Source organism: Typopeltis vanoorti, chromosome 9, assembly GCF_054136105.1.
Source record: "Typopeltis vanoorti isolate ZY-2024b chromosome 9, IOZ_Tvanoo_1.0, whole genome shotgun sequence".
NCBI lineage: Eukaryota > Metazoa > Arthropoda > Arachnida > Uropygi > Thelyphonidae > Typopeltis > Typopeltis vanoorti.
In genome coordinates, this window is record NC_143557.1 from 56,811,027 (window position 1) to 56,828,101 (window position 17,075).

General features: G+C 34.8%; 1 protein-coding gene across 1 annotated transcript in view; it reads left to right on the forward strand.

Annotated features, from left to right (window-relative positions):
- The window catches only part of Exo70 (exocyst complex component 7), a 324,025-nt gene that overhangs the window by 45,467 nt on the left and 261,483 nt on the right, over positions 1–17,075 (forward strand). The window contains exon 5 of the mRNA XM_090398081.1: positions 10,002–10,119. Coding sequence (XP_090254207.1) covers positions 10,002–10,119 — 118 coding nt within the window. The remainder of the gene's footprint in view (positions 1–10,001; positions 10,120–17,075) is intronic.

Genomic DNA, 17,075 nt, shown 5'->3' on the forward strand with positions numbered 1-17,075 from the left:
CATTTTGGTTCTCTTAGGTGAGTTAGCTGGTCTCATACAGAAGTTGCAGGTTTTTCTTCCAGAACTTGGATTTTTCCTGCAAAATAGGCATTCCATCCCCCCCCCCCCCTATGAAAAAAAATAAAACATTACCTGACATAATAAAATGGTCCCATAGTCTTAGTTGCTTCAGCCATAATTCTAAACAAGCCAGCCCAATTCATGTGAGATCAGAGTTAACTTTCTAGATGAAATTTTCACTCAGGTATTTCTACTGAAATATATATATGCCTTGACATCCTTGCGACTGCTCTACGGAGGCACTAAAAATAAAAATAATAATAATAAATAATTTAAGTATTATGCATTATCAGGTTAGATCACATCATGTTCTGTAATTAAAGTTGCTATGCATTGTAGTGTGGAATTAAGAGGTGAGCACAGTACCTACAGTTTGTTTATGCCACTTATTTGTTAGGTTTGTGCATGAGATTCTTCTCGCTTCACACTTAAATCTTGGGTCTGAGTTAACCATTGATTATTAGTATTAGTTTTCCTCAGTTACTTGAATCATGTTTAAACTCTCTAAACCAGGAATTGATAAACTTTTTCTGAGAAGGATAAGACAGAAAATATTTTAGGCTTCATGGGACAACAGGTAAAATCGAGGATATCATGTACTTATAAAATAGAAAACAAAATTTACATAACATTTTAATTAACAAGTAGAATAGTATTGTGTATTACTCTATAGTGTCATTGCATAGATAAGCACAATGCTTGCTATTTAATTCAGGAATAAAATAATACACATTCCACCAGTCAATCAAAAATGCAACATTCGGAGTGAACTTTTTTTCTTCTTCACTTCTTCCTTTCCTCCTCTTTTACCTTGCGGTGTCGAAGATTTTCTATTCACTTAACTGCTACCATATCGAGGATAAGGTGGTTAGTCGTATGCCTCCTGGTGAGTCCTATGTCTGTAGATGTGTGCATTTGCGGGCCGGTTTACGTGTTCTGAGGGACAAAAAACCCCAATTTCCAGGTGAAAAAACTCTCTACCTCCATATGAGACCAGCTAACCTTTATCTGGTCTCTTTTGAGACCAGATAAAGGTTCCTCACATCACTGATGGGAATCAAACCCAGGTCTTTCCGACCAAAGGGCTTTGTCTATTATGACTGAGCTACGAGGCTCTCTTTTTTTCTTATTCACTTGTTGTGGCATAATGGATGCCTACTGGTAATTAAAAAAAAGACTTTTGCTCAACATTGATCAGACTGTCTCTCAAAACTTCCAAGCTACCGAATTTGAATATAAATAAATACACTCGGTGAAAAACATTACAGATGGGGTGATGGGAAGTTGATATTTACACCCCCCCCCATGCAGAATGAAATGTGCCCAAACCAAATGCAGACGGTAAATAGGTAGACATCAGGGCTTCCGAACAGTGTATTGCAATCAATGAACATGGGTAAACGTGGCAATCTTAGTGACTTTGATTGTGGACGTATTATCAGTGCAAGACAGATGGGTCATTGTATCGCCCAAGTGGTAAGAACCCTAGGGTTCTCAAAAACAACTGTATCAAAGGTCTACATCGAGTATTCCATCAACAAATGTATACTAGTGCTCAGCGAGCAAGCGGTGGCTGACCACATGCCTTTGATGACTGTGTCGACGTATACTGTCCAGGCTCATACAGATCAACTGCAGGGCAATGGCAGCACAAATATCACATTCAATTTCAATGCATACCATGGGCTACAGGAGCTGATGCCCTAATCGTGTACCACTGTTGACAGCTCATCATTAGGCCTTGCTCTTCACCTAGTGCTGGGACCATTAAAACTGGACTTCTGCAGAGTGGACCAGAGTCGTGTGGTCTGATGAATCCCATTATTAGTTGTACTCAGCTGTCAGAAGGGTGCAGTTTCAGCAGCATGAGGTCATGGTCCTGTTGTGCCAGGTCTGCCCTGTTCAAGGATATGATGCTCTGTGATGGTTTGGGAAGCCTTCTCATGTGACACTTTAGGTCCTTTCTGTTTAGGACATAACTAGTCATTACTAACAGTATGTTTCAGCATAAAGACATGAACAAATTCACATTGGGAGAAAGAAACACAAGAAATAAGAAACATCTCATTGACTATGGTGTTGTTGATAGTAGGACTTACATGCTTTCTGAACATAAGAGTACACATTTGAAATATAAGTGATGAAATTTATTTTTGTGCAGGATATAATTAAAGATCATGTTGACAATAAAAGTGTGTAAGAAAGTTTTAAAAAGAATGAAAGCTGAGCAGATTTCAGACTCAAAATGTACAAATATTATTCAAGAAAAAATGAAAGAGTTTAAAAACAAGTTTTAAAAACAAGAACAACCTTGGCGATTCATTGGTAGAATCTGAAGAATTTTCAGTTAACATGAAAAAACACAAGGGGTAAGTAATACTGTTTATTTAAGGCCTCCTGTACGACAGGAAGAAATGGATATGAGGTTGAAAACATGGTTGCAACAGCAGCAGCACAAGATGATGAAATGCATAAAGGTGAGGATGAGACAGGTTGAAATGAAAATCAATGTCAGGATCAGGAAAGCAGGAGTGGTCAGACTGAAGAGAGAGAGAGAGGTGTGGTATAGCAGCTAGAATAGAGAATGTTGGTGCTGGTAGAATGACCTCAAGGACACAGGGACTGTTATGTTTGTTCACAAATGTAAGGAGTATTCAAAACAAGAGAGCTTAGTTTGTTGCGTTGATTGAGTCAGCATGCCCAAAGATAATTGGAATAAGTGAAACTTGGTTGTCTTAGGAGGATGTGGTGTTGTGAATAGAAATAGAAGGGTATATAATTTTCTGGAAGGATAGAAATGTGAAAAGAGGAGTGTGTTTATGTGTGTGTGTGGGGGGGGAAGTGCTGTTAATCATCACAGAGGAATCGTGTCTGCAAAGTATGGAAGTTGATAGTGCATACAATATTTGGAATCTGTGTGGTGGTGTGAAGGTGAAATAAACAGATTAGTTTATCTAATAGGATGCTGTTATAGGCTAGGAAATGCAGAGAATACCAATTGTGAAATGTTTAGGTAAATTAGTTGGGCATGTAAAATGAAGATGATCCTGATGGGAAACTTTAATTACAGGAATATAGAATGGAAGGAGGAGATAGTGTATGGGAACAAGGAGAATGCGTTTGTGGAATTTCTGAGAGATAAGTATCTTAGGCAGTATTTGGAAAGTGATGAAACAAAAAAGGTTACTGCCAAATATAGATAGACGTGGAAGTATAAAGCAGGTGATTATAGGAAGCTCTGCAGTCAGGTAGCATCAGCTGAGCAGATGGGTAGATGAGCTAAGCAGAAAAGATGTTGACAATGCATGTAAACTCAAGGCAGTATCTGAACAAAAGCAATGTATAACTGCATACCAAGTGTTAAGCAAATAAATAGAGTAGGATTGAAATGGGTGAATAGAGAAATCAAGCAAGCTATGCTGGAAAAGAAAATGTTATAGAGGAGGTACAAGAAAGTTGGTGATGATCGGATCCATGAAGAGTAAGTATAAAGTGCAGGCTAGAAAGGTGATGAGCATGGTAAAGAAAGAAAAGGTGCAGTATGAGAGGAGAGTAGCTGGTCAGATTAACTTAAAGAAATTTTTCCACTATATGGCAAGCAAGAGAAAGAATAATTATGTCAGGTTAACACTGGTGGTTAGTCATGGCAGCAGAATAACAGCTGCATTATAGAATGAGCCGTTTATCAGCATGTATCATACTCGTGTAAACGTTGGCATGCAATATATAGAAGAGAGACAAGTATTAGAAGTAAAAGAATCAGAGATGTATCAGATGTTGGTTTTGTTAGTAAGCTGGGGGAATGGATGACATATCACCAGATTAAGGAATGTGCACAACAGTTAGCTATGCCCTTGACCTGGTTATTTAATGAAAGTCTTGCAGTGGCTAGGGTCCCTAAGGAGTGGAAAGAAAGTAAAATAGTATTACTCCAGAACCATGAGACTTCTAGGACAGAAGTTTCTAACTATAGACCAGTCTGATAGACCTGCAAACTGTCTTACTTTGGCCAAACAGGCAGGACAGCAAATATCAGAATTTCAGAACATGGGACTAGTTTTCACAAATACAGTGGAAGAAAGCTACAATAATACACCGTAGCAAGTTCAAATTCGAAAGACTATTCATGGAATTAGCCTCAGCCCTAAGAAACTCTCCAAACCTCAACAAATTTGGTTGCATGAGACTGCCCCAAATTTGGGAGGCTTACATCAGCAGACCTTCAGCCCAACAGCCAAGAACACCTACATAGCTTGCTAGGTGGGGGAGGGGGGGGCACCATTAGGACTTTTAGGAGAACAATATCTTCCTCACTTCATTCTCAGTTACTGTGTTGCAGTGCTATGTGCACGTGCCTTTTTTTGTAAGTTCCTTTTGAAGGTGGCAATGTGACGTTGCCGCGATATCGGAAATATTTATTAAAGTATAATTTCATTTATATTCTTTTGTATGCTGTCAATTCCTTAAGTGATTTAGTAACGCATTACCAACGTATAAGCTTGTCTATGAGAATTACCATCATCCATGGTGATTCCATTGCACGGAAGGTCCACCAGTACAGTAAAATGAAGTTGAAGTTATCAAGACAACTAAATCGTCTGACTTTCCTAAAATGCTACCGGGATAATCAAGTAATCCCAAATTCTGTAAAATTCAAGCACCGTTTCGTTTTAAAAAAAGCTCTTCGTATCTATAACTACGCCAGCTATGCGTTGCTTCGGGAACAAATTGTCGCCTTGTGTACCGCATCAGACAAAGAATTTGAGAAAATATGGGGTCGACATATCAGAAAATTTGAAAAATTAAAAAAGAACTCTACCGTCAATCCAAAACTTCCTACCAACACCATAATCAACCTTTCTTTGGTCACCCTGAAGCCTGAAGCACTCAACGCGCTTTCTCGTAGCCACAACTTCGGCACTGCTCCCAGAAAAATACCTAGTGAGGATATTATGATCCAGATCGAACGTGGAATCCATCGCCTTCCGATTCAAATTGCCAATGTAAGACCAGATGTAGCTTGTGTCCTCTCCAAAGCAAGACCACCAGAAACCAACATATCCAATAAGGAGTATAAAGCTCTGCAGGAAATGAGGAATAATAAAGAAATAGTTATCACCAAAGCAGATAAGGTGTTATGTCGGAAGACATAACGTTATTATCGCTTAAATAAAAAACTAATAATTTACCAGAAAAGAAGGAAAATGTATAATATTGTAATATAGTCTAGTATAATTTTATTTTAGTATTGTGGAATTTCAGTATTTAAAAAAATATAGTAGTTACTTAGTCAGAAATTTGTATGTGAACAACTAACCATTTGCTGGAAAAGAGAAAATCAAAATACTATACCAAATGTGAAACGGCCAACTTCGGTATATCTGTTGTGTAGGACGGTGCTCCCCCCATTCATTCAATGTAAAGTTACGAGAGTTTCGGTAGGTTGCCGCGAGTGGCGCTATGTGCTGGGAGAAGCAAGGAGAATGTGACGCATGCGTGATTGACGACAGCAGGAAATGGCGCGTAGTTTAAAAGCAAGTGTATCGCTACGCACGGAGCTTTTTGAGACATTTTCCTGCTGCTGATTACCTGTGCCATGGAATATCCGGCTGGTAGTAAGCTTCCATGTGGATCCCTTTGTTAGTGGAAAGTATGGTCATGTGACAAAGAGGAACTATCAGCCGTAGACAAAAGAAAGCCCAGCAGACTTAATGGTGAAAAACAAGAGTGAAGAATTCCAATCGAAGTAACAGAGGGAAATTCAAGGTAGAATTCTGATATGATCTGAAGTGGCCCAGAGAGAAAATGCTGTAAACCGGTAAGGTGAACTTTATGTCTACTATTTAGTGAATTAAATGTGAAGATCTGAATTGTGTGATGAAAGACATTCCTAGAACTGTGGCCAATTATAATGAAAGAAAATATGTCAGTAGACTCGAGATATGTGTTTGAATGAGAATAATTTAAGTTTTGTTAACTTCAGATTTAGGAAAGAGATAAATGTGTAAATTGGATAGGACTGTTAAGGAAAGTTTTGAATGAATTCTTGTGTAATTAATAGTGAGATGAAACTAAGTAACTAAACTTTTAAGATTTAGTATTCTGTGATATTCTGTGATATATAATTTAGATTTAGTATTCTGAAACATGAATTTTCAAGAGTGTTTTATCTAGCTTTGTGCATGAGAGTGTGATGATATATATATGTGTTTTTTATTTGAATGATTAACTAAGCTTATATAAATGTATTTGTATGATATATTTAGTGAAATTAAATTGCTTTGTTATTATTATGAAATTTGTCTTCTCTGTGTCTAGAACTACTGCACTTGCTCATAAAGTAAAACGAACCACATAAAGGCAGGAAACAGTTTAAGTTAAGGTCACGATTGCAAGTTATAAAATTTTGCTGAGAAGAGTGAACGCTGACTGGTTTCTAACTCCCTGGTCATATTTTCAGTATATCCTAGGATTCAGAGTGGCACAGCTAAAACAAATAAATTTCTCTGAGTTTGAAAAGGGAGATAGAGCCAGAGTTGAGAGAAAGAAATTGGCATCTGCCATTTGCAATTCTTTGTCTCACAAGACCTCAGTTTCACTCTTGTCAGAGATATGGCCAGAAGAGGTTATTGAGAGTTAAGAAAGGTAATTTTAGAGAAAAGACGACACGACAAAATTTTATTACTTGCAATCGTGACCTTAACTTAAACTGTTTCCCGCCTTTATGTGGTTCGTTTTACTTTAGAAACCAGTCAGCGTTCACTCTTCTCAGTAAATATTATTATTAAAAAAAAAAAAATTACTGAGAAGAGTGAACGCCGACTGGTTTCTAACTCCCTGGTCATATTTTCAGTATATCCTAGGATATACTGAAAATATGATGATATACACACTAGTCACCCGCCAGCCTGATGGAACCTTGGTTTTCTCAGTTTATAGAAAACCCACCCATACAGGCAGATACTAATCTGTTAAAACAACAAGACCCTACTAAACACTGAATTCAATCACATCCTGAACACTTTGTCAGCCAATGGCTACCCCCCCCCCCCATAAAATTCAAAAAATATTGAAACCAACAAACTACAACCCCTCTCCCCACCTTCACAACAAGGAAGTTGAGTAATTACTCTAAATTCATCACTCATTTTAAAAATTTATGGAATTTACAGCCGTGTTAAAAAAAAACTTTTTTATTATCCCAACGTTTTGATCTTCACATCAAGATTATCATCTGGAGCATATATTAATATACAAGACAAGCTGAGTTACATTATTAACTGTAAGCTAAAGAAACAATGATTTGATCACATGTTATTCTACTGGCATGACCTCTAGTGAAAAAAAAAAAAAATTACATCAATCTAAATTCTATTTCCGATGACAGGAATAAACATTCTTTCAGATGGTTTTCTTTCAGAAACAATGATGTCCTATTTACAATTTTTATTTTTGCTTTTAAGATACTGGATTTTCTACAGTCCTGTTTATAGTTGTTCTTAGTGAGGAACGTTCTGTTGGTTGAATATATACGTTCCATATATTTGGGATTTTTAGACCATCATTGTTGTTCAGATTGGGGTGCTTGATAATTATCTCACATGCTTCCTTAAATTTCTGTTCATACCATGTTTTAGTGCGATGTAGACAGCTAGCTCTTTTCCAGTCAATTCTGTGTAAGGAATTCAGGACATGATCAGAAAGGCCAGCTTCACCATAATTATTATATTTAATGTGTCGTTTATGTTCTTTTTGTCTGATAGGAATTGTGTGTCCTGTTTCTCCTATATATGGTATGTTGCAAGTACAATAAATTCAGTATACTCCAGGGTGGGCTAGTGGAGGGAGTGGGTCTTTGGATGAGTTGAGTAAGCTTTTTAATTTTGCCGGAGGTTTAGAGGTGGCTTTGAGGTTGTATTTTCGTAGTACTCTGTTTATTTTGTCTGATATTCCTTTAATGTAGGGAATGGCTATAGTTTTACTGTAGTCTGGTTTGTCTTTGTTTCTTATTGAGGTTTTGTAGAGAATTTTGTTAATAGTGTTTTGGCTGTATCCATTTTTTTGGAAAGTATTAAAAATAATTTTAAATTCGTCTTTTAGTCCTGTTCGTTGGAACAGATCGTCTGTGCCCTGTTTTTTAGTGTGTTGATGACATGATGACATCAACACAAAAACTAGGTGTCATTTTAACAGGATAAAATATATGGTAGAATGTTAATACAGACCTGGTGGTTCATTAACTGGGAATGAAGAAATGTATTGCCAAATTACCCTGAAGGTACTAAATGAGTAATTATTATGAGTGACTTAAATTATCTGAATATTAATTGGGTAACAGAGAAAACTCATATAGGAACAAGGGAGAATATAGTGAGGTGTTCTGAGACAACTTTTTCAAGAAGTATGTGAAATAAAGAACTCGAGAACAATGAGTGTTAGATTTTATCATAGCATCAAAAGGTGTCTCAGTTAAGGATGTGACTGTTTTGCTGCCAGTTGGTGACAGTGATCATGCCATACTGATCTGGTAAGTAGCCAACTATATGGATATTCCAATCATGACAGCTTACATACTGAACTACAAATCTGGAAATTTATTAAACTCAAGGGAAGATTATTTTCCATTGTATCAGTTACTGAATAGGAAGGATATCAGCAGCATATGGGATGCTTAGCATTGAAAAGATATCTAAATTATGCAGTATCTAAATCAGACTAGAAAAAAAAAGTTCACTTCTGTCTAGGTGTTGACTTCATTGGTACTACTTTACATTGCATTAATACTTATAACAAATATTTCTTGTTTTCTCAAGGACATCAAAATGATGGCAGCATAACGTTTTAAAATTAGAATAAAATGTTAATATTTATTTTGAACATTTTTTTATTTTATTTATTTATTTATTTATTTTTTGTTCAGCATAAAAGACAGCTGTTAAATAATCACCTATCGAATTTTTCCAAGCTTTTTTGAACTATGGAATAAACCACACAAACAGCACTTTGCTGCTGATAAAAATAGTTTAAATGGTGTTTGCATTCTGTGATTTTTTTTCAGTGGTTTGTATTGTCTTTCTCTGTATGGTGTTCCAAGTTGAATTATATGGCAATGAAACATCTTATGCATGATCAGATCCTGTTTCCACTTTGTATGGAAGCAATTTACACCCACCACTGGAAGAAGTAGACAAATTTTATAGATCTGAAGTGGTTTGAAAAAGTTTCATATTTGTTCTCTAAAGTTGCAGAACTGAATTAGCAGACCTTAGCTTGCTTATGGAACTAAATGCATGAAAGGTTTACAAGCTCTCATAAAAAGGGGATTCATTTTTTGTTAAAAAAAACAATTCTCTGACTTGCATGCTATCATTCAGTGCACAGCTGTTTTGTCTGAAGTTATGATAATTCCATCCGTAAAAGGTTTATTGTTCAATATACTGTATTTTTATGAGAAGATTGTCTGTTACGACTTGTAGCATTGGCAATGCTCAATACCATTGTTTGTAAAAAATAACGTACTCCAAAATTCTTATTATGAATGCTCCTCCAAGGAGTCAAAGGACTCGTCAAGAAAGGATCCATTTTGATATGCACGCTTAAATACCTGTCATAATTCTCCTTGAATACATTCACTGAAGTCATGCTCACAACATCCAAAACTTGTCAAAATGTGGTATACAAATTTTGTATACCACATTTCATGAGAAGAACATAGACCTCTGACTAACCATAGCCTATGATTGACCATGACTTTCTTGTACTCAAACGGATTGATGCTTCTAAACAGTTATGTGTATGATGCTATACATTGACCTGCTCCAGATAGTGCCTATGATTTAATGAATATTTGAAATAATCTGTTGTTAGCATAGTGTTAATTTATATTTTGTATATACAGCAGTTAGATTAGAGCATTATTATTTCCCCCCCCCCTCATTTAGACCTCTATTTTCGAGTCTGGTGGCAATGCTTTGGAAAGAGAATTTAGATCCCTCTTGTCTCGTCATAGTCATCCTGTCAATCCAATTACTATTTTAGACCTAGTAGGAATGGATGATGGTATGTCAGTTATGTTTATTTTTTAAAAAAACATGACCTTGTGTTTGTTAATGATTTTCTACTGTATATTCTGTAGTAATTATTATATCTTAATAGTTTTTATTTCCTAAAAGGAAGTATTAATCAGATTCTAAACTATCTGAAATTTTTGTATTATGTTATTGATTAGTTATGATTGTTTGGAAGCATACTTACACACTTCTTGAAAAACAGTATTCTTATAAACAGACATATCTTTGGAAGCAGTTACCAATCCAGAGATCCGGGAGAAGATTTCTAACTTAATCTGATGTTATGTCACAATGGGAAATTGCCGCACTAATGAAGGAGATCTTCCTTACAAGAGCACATAAGGCAGCCAGCTTTATTTCTTTAAAGTTTTGACTATTATAGTGATCCTGTTACTAATCACACTGTCATCCCCCAGATATAGGAATTAGCAATAGTATTATTATAATCTGTATGTTGAGATGGATATAATGTGGTCATAGGAAGAACAATTATTTCTTTCAATCTTTTTTTTTTTATATCCTATCAATTAATAGGAAAGTATGGTGAATAAAGACCAGTTCAATATGAGGTTGAAGGCTCTATTAACAAGGATTTCTATGGTACCATATCAGTGGGATGATAGGTAAGTTTTCTATAAAGCAAGCAAGAAAGAAAGAGTGTTGTTGGGAATATGTGTAACTAGAGTGTCTAGAAAAGAGAGACTAGTGTTATTTTCTTTTTCTATAGTGATCTAGATTCTGAGTTCTGGTTATTGAGGAGGAGGAGTCTGATTTGTCTGAGCTATGTGGCCAAATCAACATCATCATCAATGTATCTTAGTCAGATAGATTTCAAAACAGGAATAACAAGAGCATGTTTTTTGAAATGCTGCATATAGAGATTGACTAGGGAGGAGAATTCATGGCTGTGCTTTTTGTTTCAAGGGGCCAGTTTTTGTTTCAAGTAGGTGATATTTTTAAGCAGTCTTTTTGATGTTTTCTTTTGTAAATTAGTGGGGTCATAATGTAAAGATTTTAAGTAGTGCAATCTCTAAGCAACACATTCATTTTTCAATTCTATTCTGAGCAATGCATTCATTTTTCAATTTTATTGGTAGGGATGACTACAGTAGCATTGCCCTTATTGGCTGTGCGAATTATTATATTTTTGCCTTTGCATAATTTATAAAGAACATGGAATTGGCTGTTGGGGACATCATTAAATGTTAGGAAACATTAAAAAAGGCTGCTTAAAAATGTCACCTGTTGGTCCCATGAATTGGTTGAAAAACTCAAACCTTTTAATCCTTTTCCTCTTCCCTTCTGGATAAAATTCATAAACCCAATAACCCTCTTCATCCTATAGTAGATGCTATGGAATCCCCCACCTTCTTGAAACTAGCTAAACAGTTAACTAAATCTTAACCTCACTTTATCTTATATTAAAAATTCCACCCACTTCAAATCTTTTAATCTGTAATTTAGTTCTAAGTAGGACTGATACCATGGTTAGTTTGACATCACTTCTTTATTCACCACCACCATCTCCTTTTCTGGCACCTTAACTTTACTTAAAAATGTTTTATCCCAAACACACTGATATCTTCAATTTTGCATTCTACTGGTTACTTCACTGGAAAAGACACTGTATACTCATATATGGTGTCTTTTCCAGTGGTGTTTATATATACTTATATAAACAAATAGAGAGGATACAGCTATGAGCTCTCCCCATAGCCAATTTCTATGTGAAGAATTTCGAAAAACATGCTCTTGATACTACTGTTTTTTTAAACATTATCTCTGGCTTAAGATAAATGGATGATGTGTTTTCCATTTGGCCACATGGCTTAAACACATTAAACTCTTTCTCCTCCTCCATCTCAACAGCCAGCACTCCAGAATCCAGATCATTATAGTAAAATGAAAACAAAAGTAGTCTGTTTCTTCTAGACATGCTGATCACACATCTTCTTAATGACACTCTTTCTTTCTCAGTTTATAGAAAACCTACCTACACAAGGAGATATGTACACTAACTGCAAACTTTCCCATCATCCCCTCCTCTCCCCCACCAATATAATATCACAGTAGAAAGTTTTTTCACTTGGTTCAAAAGTAAATTATACTTACAAAGAAATTATATGCTTGTTTAATAATTCAAATGTAAGTAAACAAAATTTGTGTGAAATATATCTTTACAACTAGAGTACTTGTATATAGAAGCTGATGACTTCAAATCAGATGACTTAGTATCCCATAATGCAAAACACACTTCCTTTTAGATGTGCATGATGCTATGTGTTAAGGAATGCACATCTGAAAGGAAGTGGGCTTTGCATTATAGGATACCAAGACATCTTATGTGAGGTTATCAGCTTCTATCTAGTTGTAAAGATATATTTCATGCACAAATTTTGTTTACTTATGTAAACTTGGATAAAGGATAAAAAAAAAAGATATAATTTCTTAGCAAGTGTAATTTAATTTAACATGATTTCATAAAAATTCTTGTTAAGAGTCTCCTCCAATCTGTCTCTTCTAACCAACCTCCTTTATCCACCATACTTTCCTATCTGATGGTTACAGTGCCAAAAAAGATTAATGAAATAATTGTTCCTACCACTTCTTTTTTTTTTTTTTTTAAATCTAAATAAATATGGTTGTATGAAACAAGACTTGGCGAAATAGTAATTCTTGGACCACCTACTCAACAGCCAAGGCTAGTTAAGACAAGCTAGCTTCTAGTCTAACATCTTCCGTTTATTGTTTGTGTTTTTTTGTGTATGTAATTAGAAGTTTTATGTTGTATCCCAGATATTTACTCTGTAACAAAGATGAAATATTGGAACTATTAAACCTATGTTTAATTATTTCATGGTGCTGTATTCAAGTTGACAAAATGTACTGTAGAATGAAGATGGCAGAAACCATATTGGTAATAACTGATTAATTGGTGGATTTCCAAGAATTAAAAAGGTTATCTATTAATGACCTTTTTCATTACTTTCTCAAAAAAAATATGAGACGATATTTTCATGACTTGCTTTTATCTCCTTTTTTTTTTTGACATGCTGGATAAAGCTTAATGTCATTCTGTTTGGTAAATAACCAGATGAGTATGACACCTTGTATAGGCAATATCAGATGGGTCTTAATTCTGGAGAACAGGTTTAGCATGTCAGAGGGATACTACATAGACAAGGGAACTTATTAATATGCTGCTGATGTTTTTTTGGGAAGTAAACTTGGATAAACTTGGTAAACTTGGACAAGGCATGCTGAGAATAGTTCATGGCATATCAAGAGGAGATTTTATGGTCATCTGTGTGTGAACTGGAGGTAAAGATTGATATCAAAAGGTCTGCCTTATGTAGGAAGTGATAGGAAGGATGACTTTAATCAATGCTGATGGTAGAAAGGTGATAGAATCAAAAGAAATAGTTGAGCTAATGAGTAATCACCTTGCAAAGATGTATTATCAGGGTGGAAATTTTGTAGTTACTAATGTGATAGAGACTGATATCAAAACTGAGGTAAATGAACAGGTGATGCTCAGTACAATGAGAATACAGCAGTGGGCCTAGATGTTATGTTGGCCATGTGCTATGTGAATGTTTAAGAGAACTGGCAGTGCCTCTGATGAAGTTGTTCAATCTAAGTTTCAGCTTTGACAAGGTTCCAGTGGAGTGGAAAGGAGATAACATAGTTCCATTAAATAAAGGTGGCTTAAAGTAGTAGTAGTAGTAGGTTATAAGCTAATTAATATCTCATGTGTGGTGGTTAAATATTGGAATAGATGGAGTTAAAATCCCATAGTGGGTGGATAGGAATATAATAAAATATAAGGGGGGAGAGAATATTGTTGTTTACTGATGATGCAAAACTAGGGAGGGCAATAGTTGATAAAAGTTGATGTAGATATCCTGTAGGATTATTTAAATAAATTGACATTGTTGGTAAAGGATAATGATTGGCAATTTAATATTTCCAAATGTAAGATTATGCACTTCGGGTTGAAAAAGTTACATACTATTTATCACGCTGATTGTACAAAATGGTAAGAAATTGATGAGGCTTGGGACTTTAGAATGTGAAAGAGTGGAACAATTTGCCTGTTTAAGTAGAAGTAGTGAGTGCATCCAGTGTGAATGAGTTTAAGAGAAGGTATGACATCTGGTGTGGGTGATGTATGGCCTCCCTCAATAAGTCTTGAACTTCCTGGAGATCTTGTAATAATGATAATAATATTTTTCCATTGTATATTTTATGTGGACGTATGTGTCAAGTTCTTCATTTTTTTTTTTTTTTTACAAATGTTCATTTCAATATCTATGGGTATATTGTGTATTTTACATAATATGGGGGGGAGGGATTATGTAAAGAATAATATTTACTTGAGACCAAACGTGTACCTTTTCCAGTCACTTACGTTAGGGCTTCATATATATTTCTTATATATATATAAGGAATGAAATAAAATCTTTCCATCTTGAATGAAAAGTATTTATAACACTTTTCATTCTTCAGTTTTATTTTCAGTGCTTAGACTGTAGTTCATGGTACATTAACAAAATTTTTTATCTAGAGATAAATCAACCTCTACACCATGAAGTAGCATGGACAATTACAGAATAATATTTTAAAATACATCAAAATAATTATTACAAGTCTCAATGACCACCTATGTATGTTGCCTGCATCTTTGGTAATGTTAGCTATTGATACCGAACATTTGAACAATATTTTGCAAGAAAAGGACTCTTTCGATGAATTATTTTCATAATTCATCCAAAAATTATTCACGAACTACTTTTTGATCAATTATTTTGCAGCAAATTGTTGTTCAATTATTTGTTTATTTGATGAGTTGCCAGTCGTACAGTTGTTGTTCAATTAATTGTTTATTCGATAAACTGTGGTACGATTAACCATTTTTAATGAATTTCATGGAATCATTGGAAAGGCACCAAGTCCCTATACCATACCAAAACTTGGTATGAAAGAAAATTCAAAGAGGCTTGTGAGATTCTGATTTATCATACCAATTTCAACAAGAATGATGGATTAGCAGTTCCAAGAATCAGGATGACCCATCTGCATAGCATTCAAATATAGAACATCATAAGATGGCAGAACTCCAACACAAGAAAACTTGATCAGTAGACAGAACTTAAAGATAACAGGACTGCAGAGAAGATAACAAGTAGAAAATGATATAGTTTCACATTTCCAATGTTAATTTTTTTTATTTATAATTTTTATTTTATTTTATTAAAATTTTTATTATTTAACTTTTTTTTAAAAATATAAATTTTACTCTTCCCTCTTTCTTTTCTTCACCAGTCAGGCTAGTGCAAATGATTAACATTAACATAATATTGTGGCTTACTTATGTGTATTGTGATGTAGCCTGTGTTTTAGTTCATTTTTACGTACTCTTGATGATAATCTTGATACAGAGGTTGAAACACTGATGGTTATTTTTCTTAAATGTAAGTAAAGTCATAGTTCTAATACATGTTTTGTCTCCATAATTTCTACACAATGAAATTGTCAGTGTTATGCAACTAATTACAGAGAATCTATTGAATGCCATTTAAACTATAATGTTGGATACATTTTTTATAAAATGAAAATAATTGATTATGTCATCATCATCAAATTCCTGCCATGTACCCTCAAGGGGTGTACAGGATATGATAGTACTACATGAAAAATTTACATCATTACTAACTTCCTATCTACAATTTTCTTCTAAATCAGATTGTTACTTGTCAAATTTCCGACATTATCAGATCTAATATTGCTATCGTTTAAGGCACTTTGTTCCTTACCAATACCAATCCATCTATATCTGGGTTCTTTTCCTGCCAACCTGCTAGAGAACATTTATTTTGCTAATCTTTCCTCGCCCATTCTGTTTAAGTGACCATACCATCTGAGATTAGCTCTGCTAACACATTCCTGGATGCTGACAGTGTCAAGTTCTTTCCTAATATCGTCGTTTTTTAATATGATATTGCCATTGATGCCATCTGTTCACACCTCTAATCTTTCTCAGGACTCTCATATCTGCAGTCTCTAGTTTTTGGTTAAATGCTTTGCTTATGACGCAGCTTCAGATCCATAAGTTAAAACTGGTTTGAACACTGTCTTGTATAGCTAATTTAGTGTTCTGACTAATTTCTCTCTTATTCCATATGAATTTATTCAATTGACTTCCCACCATACCAGCTCTGTTGTCTATTTCCATATTTAATTTACCATCTTCACTAAAAATCGTGCCTAAGCTAAAATGTTTTATATGTTCGACAGGTTCTCCGTTCACAACACAGTTGACATTTTCAATGATTCTTCTTATTTTCATTGTTTTTGTCTTTTTATTGCTGACCTTCATACCATATCTATTACAACAGTTATTCAATTTAGTCAGTGAATCTTGCAGACTTGTAGCAGATTTATTTAGAAGTATAACATTGTCTGCAAAAGCAAAGAGCTGACATTAACATCTCCAATTTTGATATCATGTTTAATCCACTTTCCTTCATAATGTGATCCATATAGATAATGAATAACAGAGGGGATAATGATGTAGACAAGAATGTACAGTCTCACCAGATTTAACATTAAACCATCTTCCTGTACTTCCTTCAATTCTAACTGCAGACTTAAAACTCAAATAAAGAAAGTATTGCTTGATATAATGCCCATTGACACCATATAACTAGCGTAATGAATAGCTTCTCTCTCTCTCTCTCTCTTGGCACCTTCTCATATGCCTTTTCCAAATCGACAAAACTTTAATACAGATCTTTGTTATATTCCCATGCTTTCTCGACTATTTATCATAAAGTGAAGATCTGATCCTGACAGCCTCTATTTGACCTGAATCCAGCATGTTCTTCACCAAGCTTTTCTTCCACAATTCTTCTCAACCGTTTCTCAAGTATACTTGCATAGATC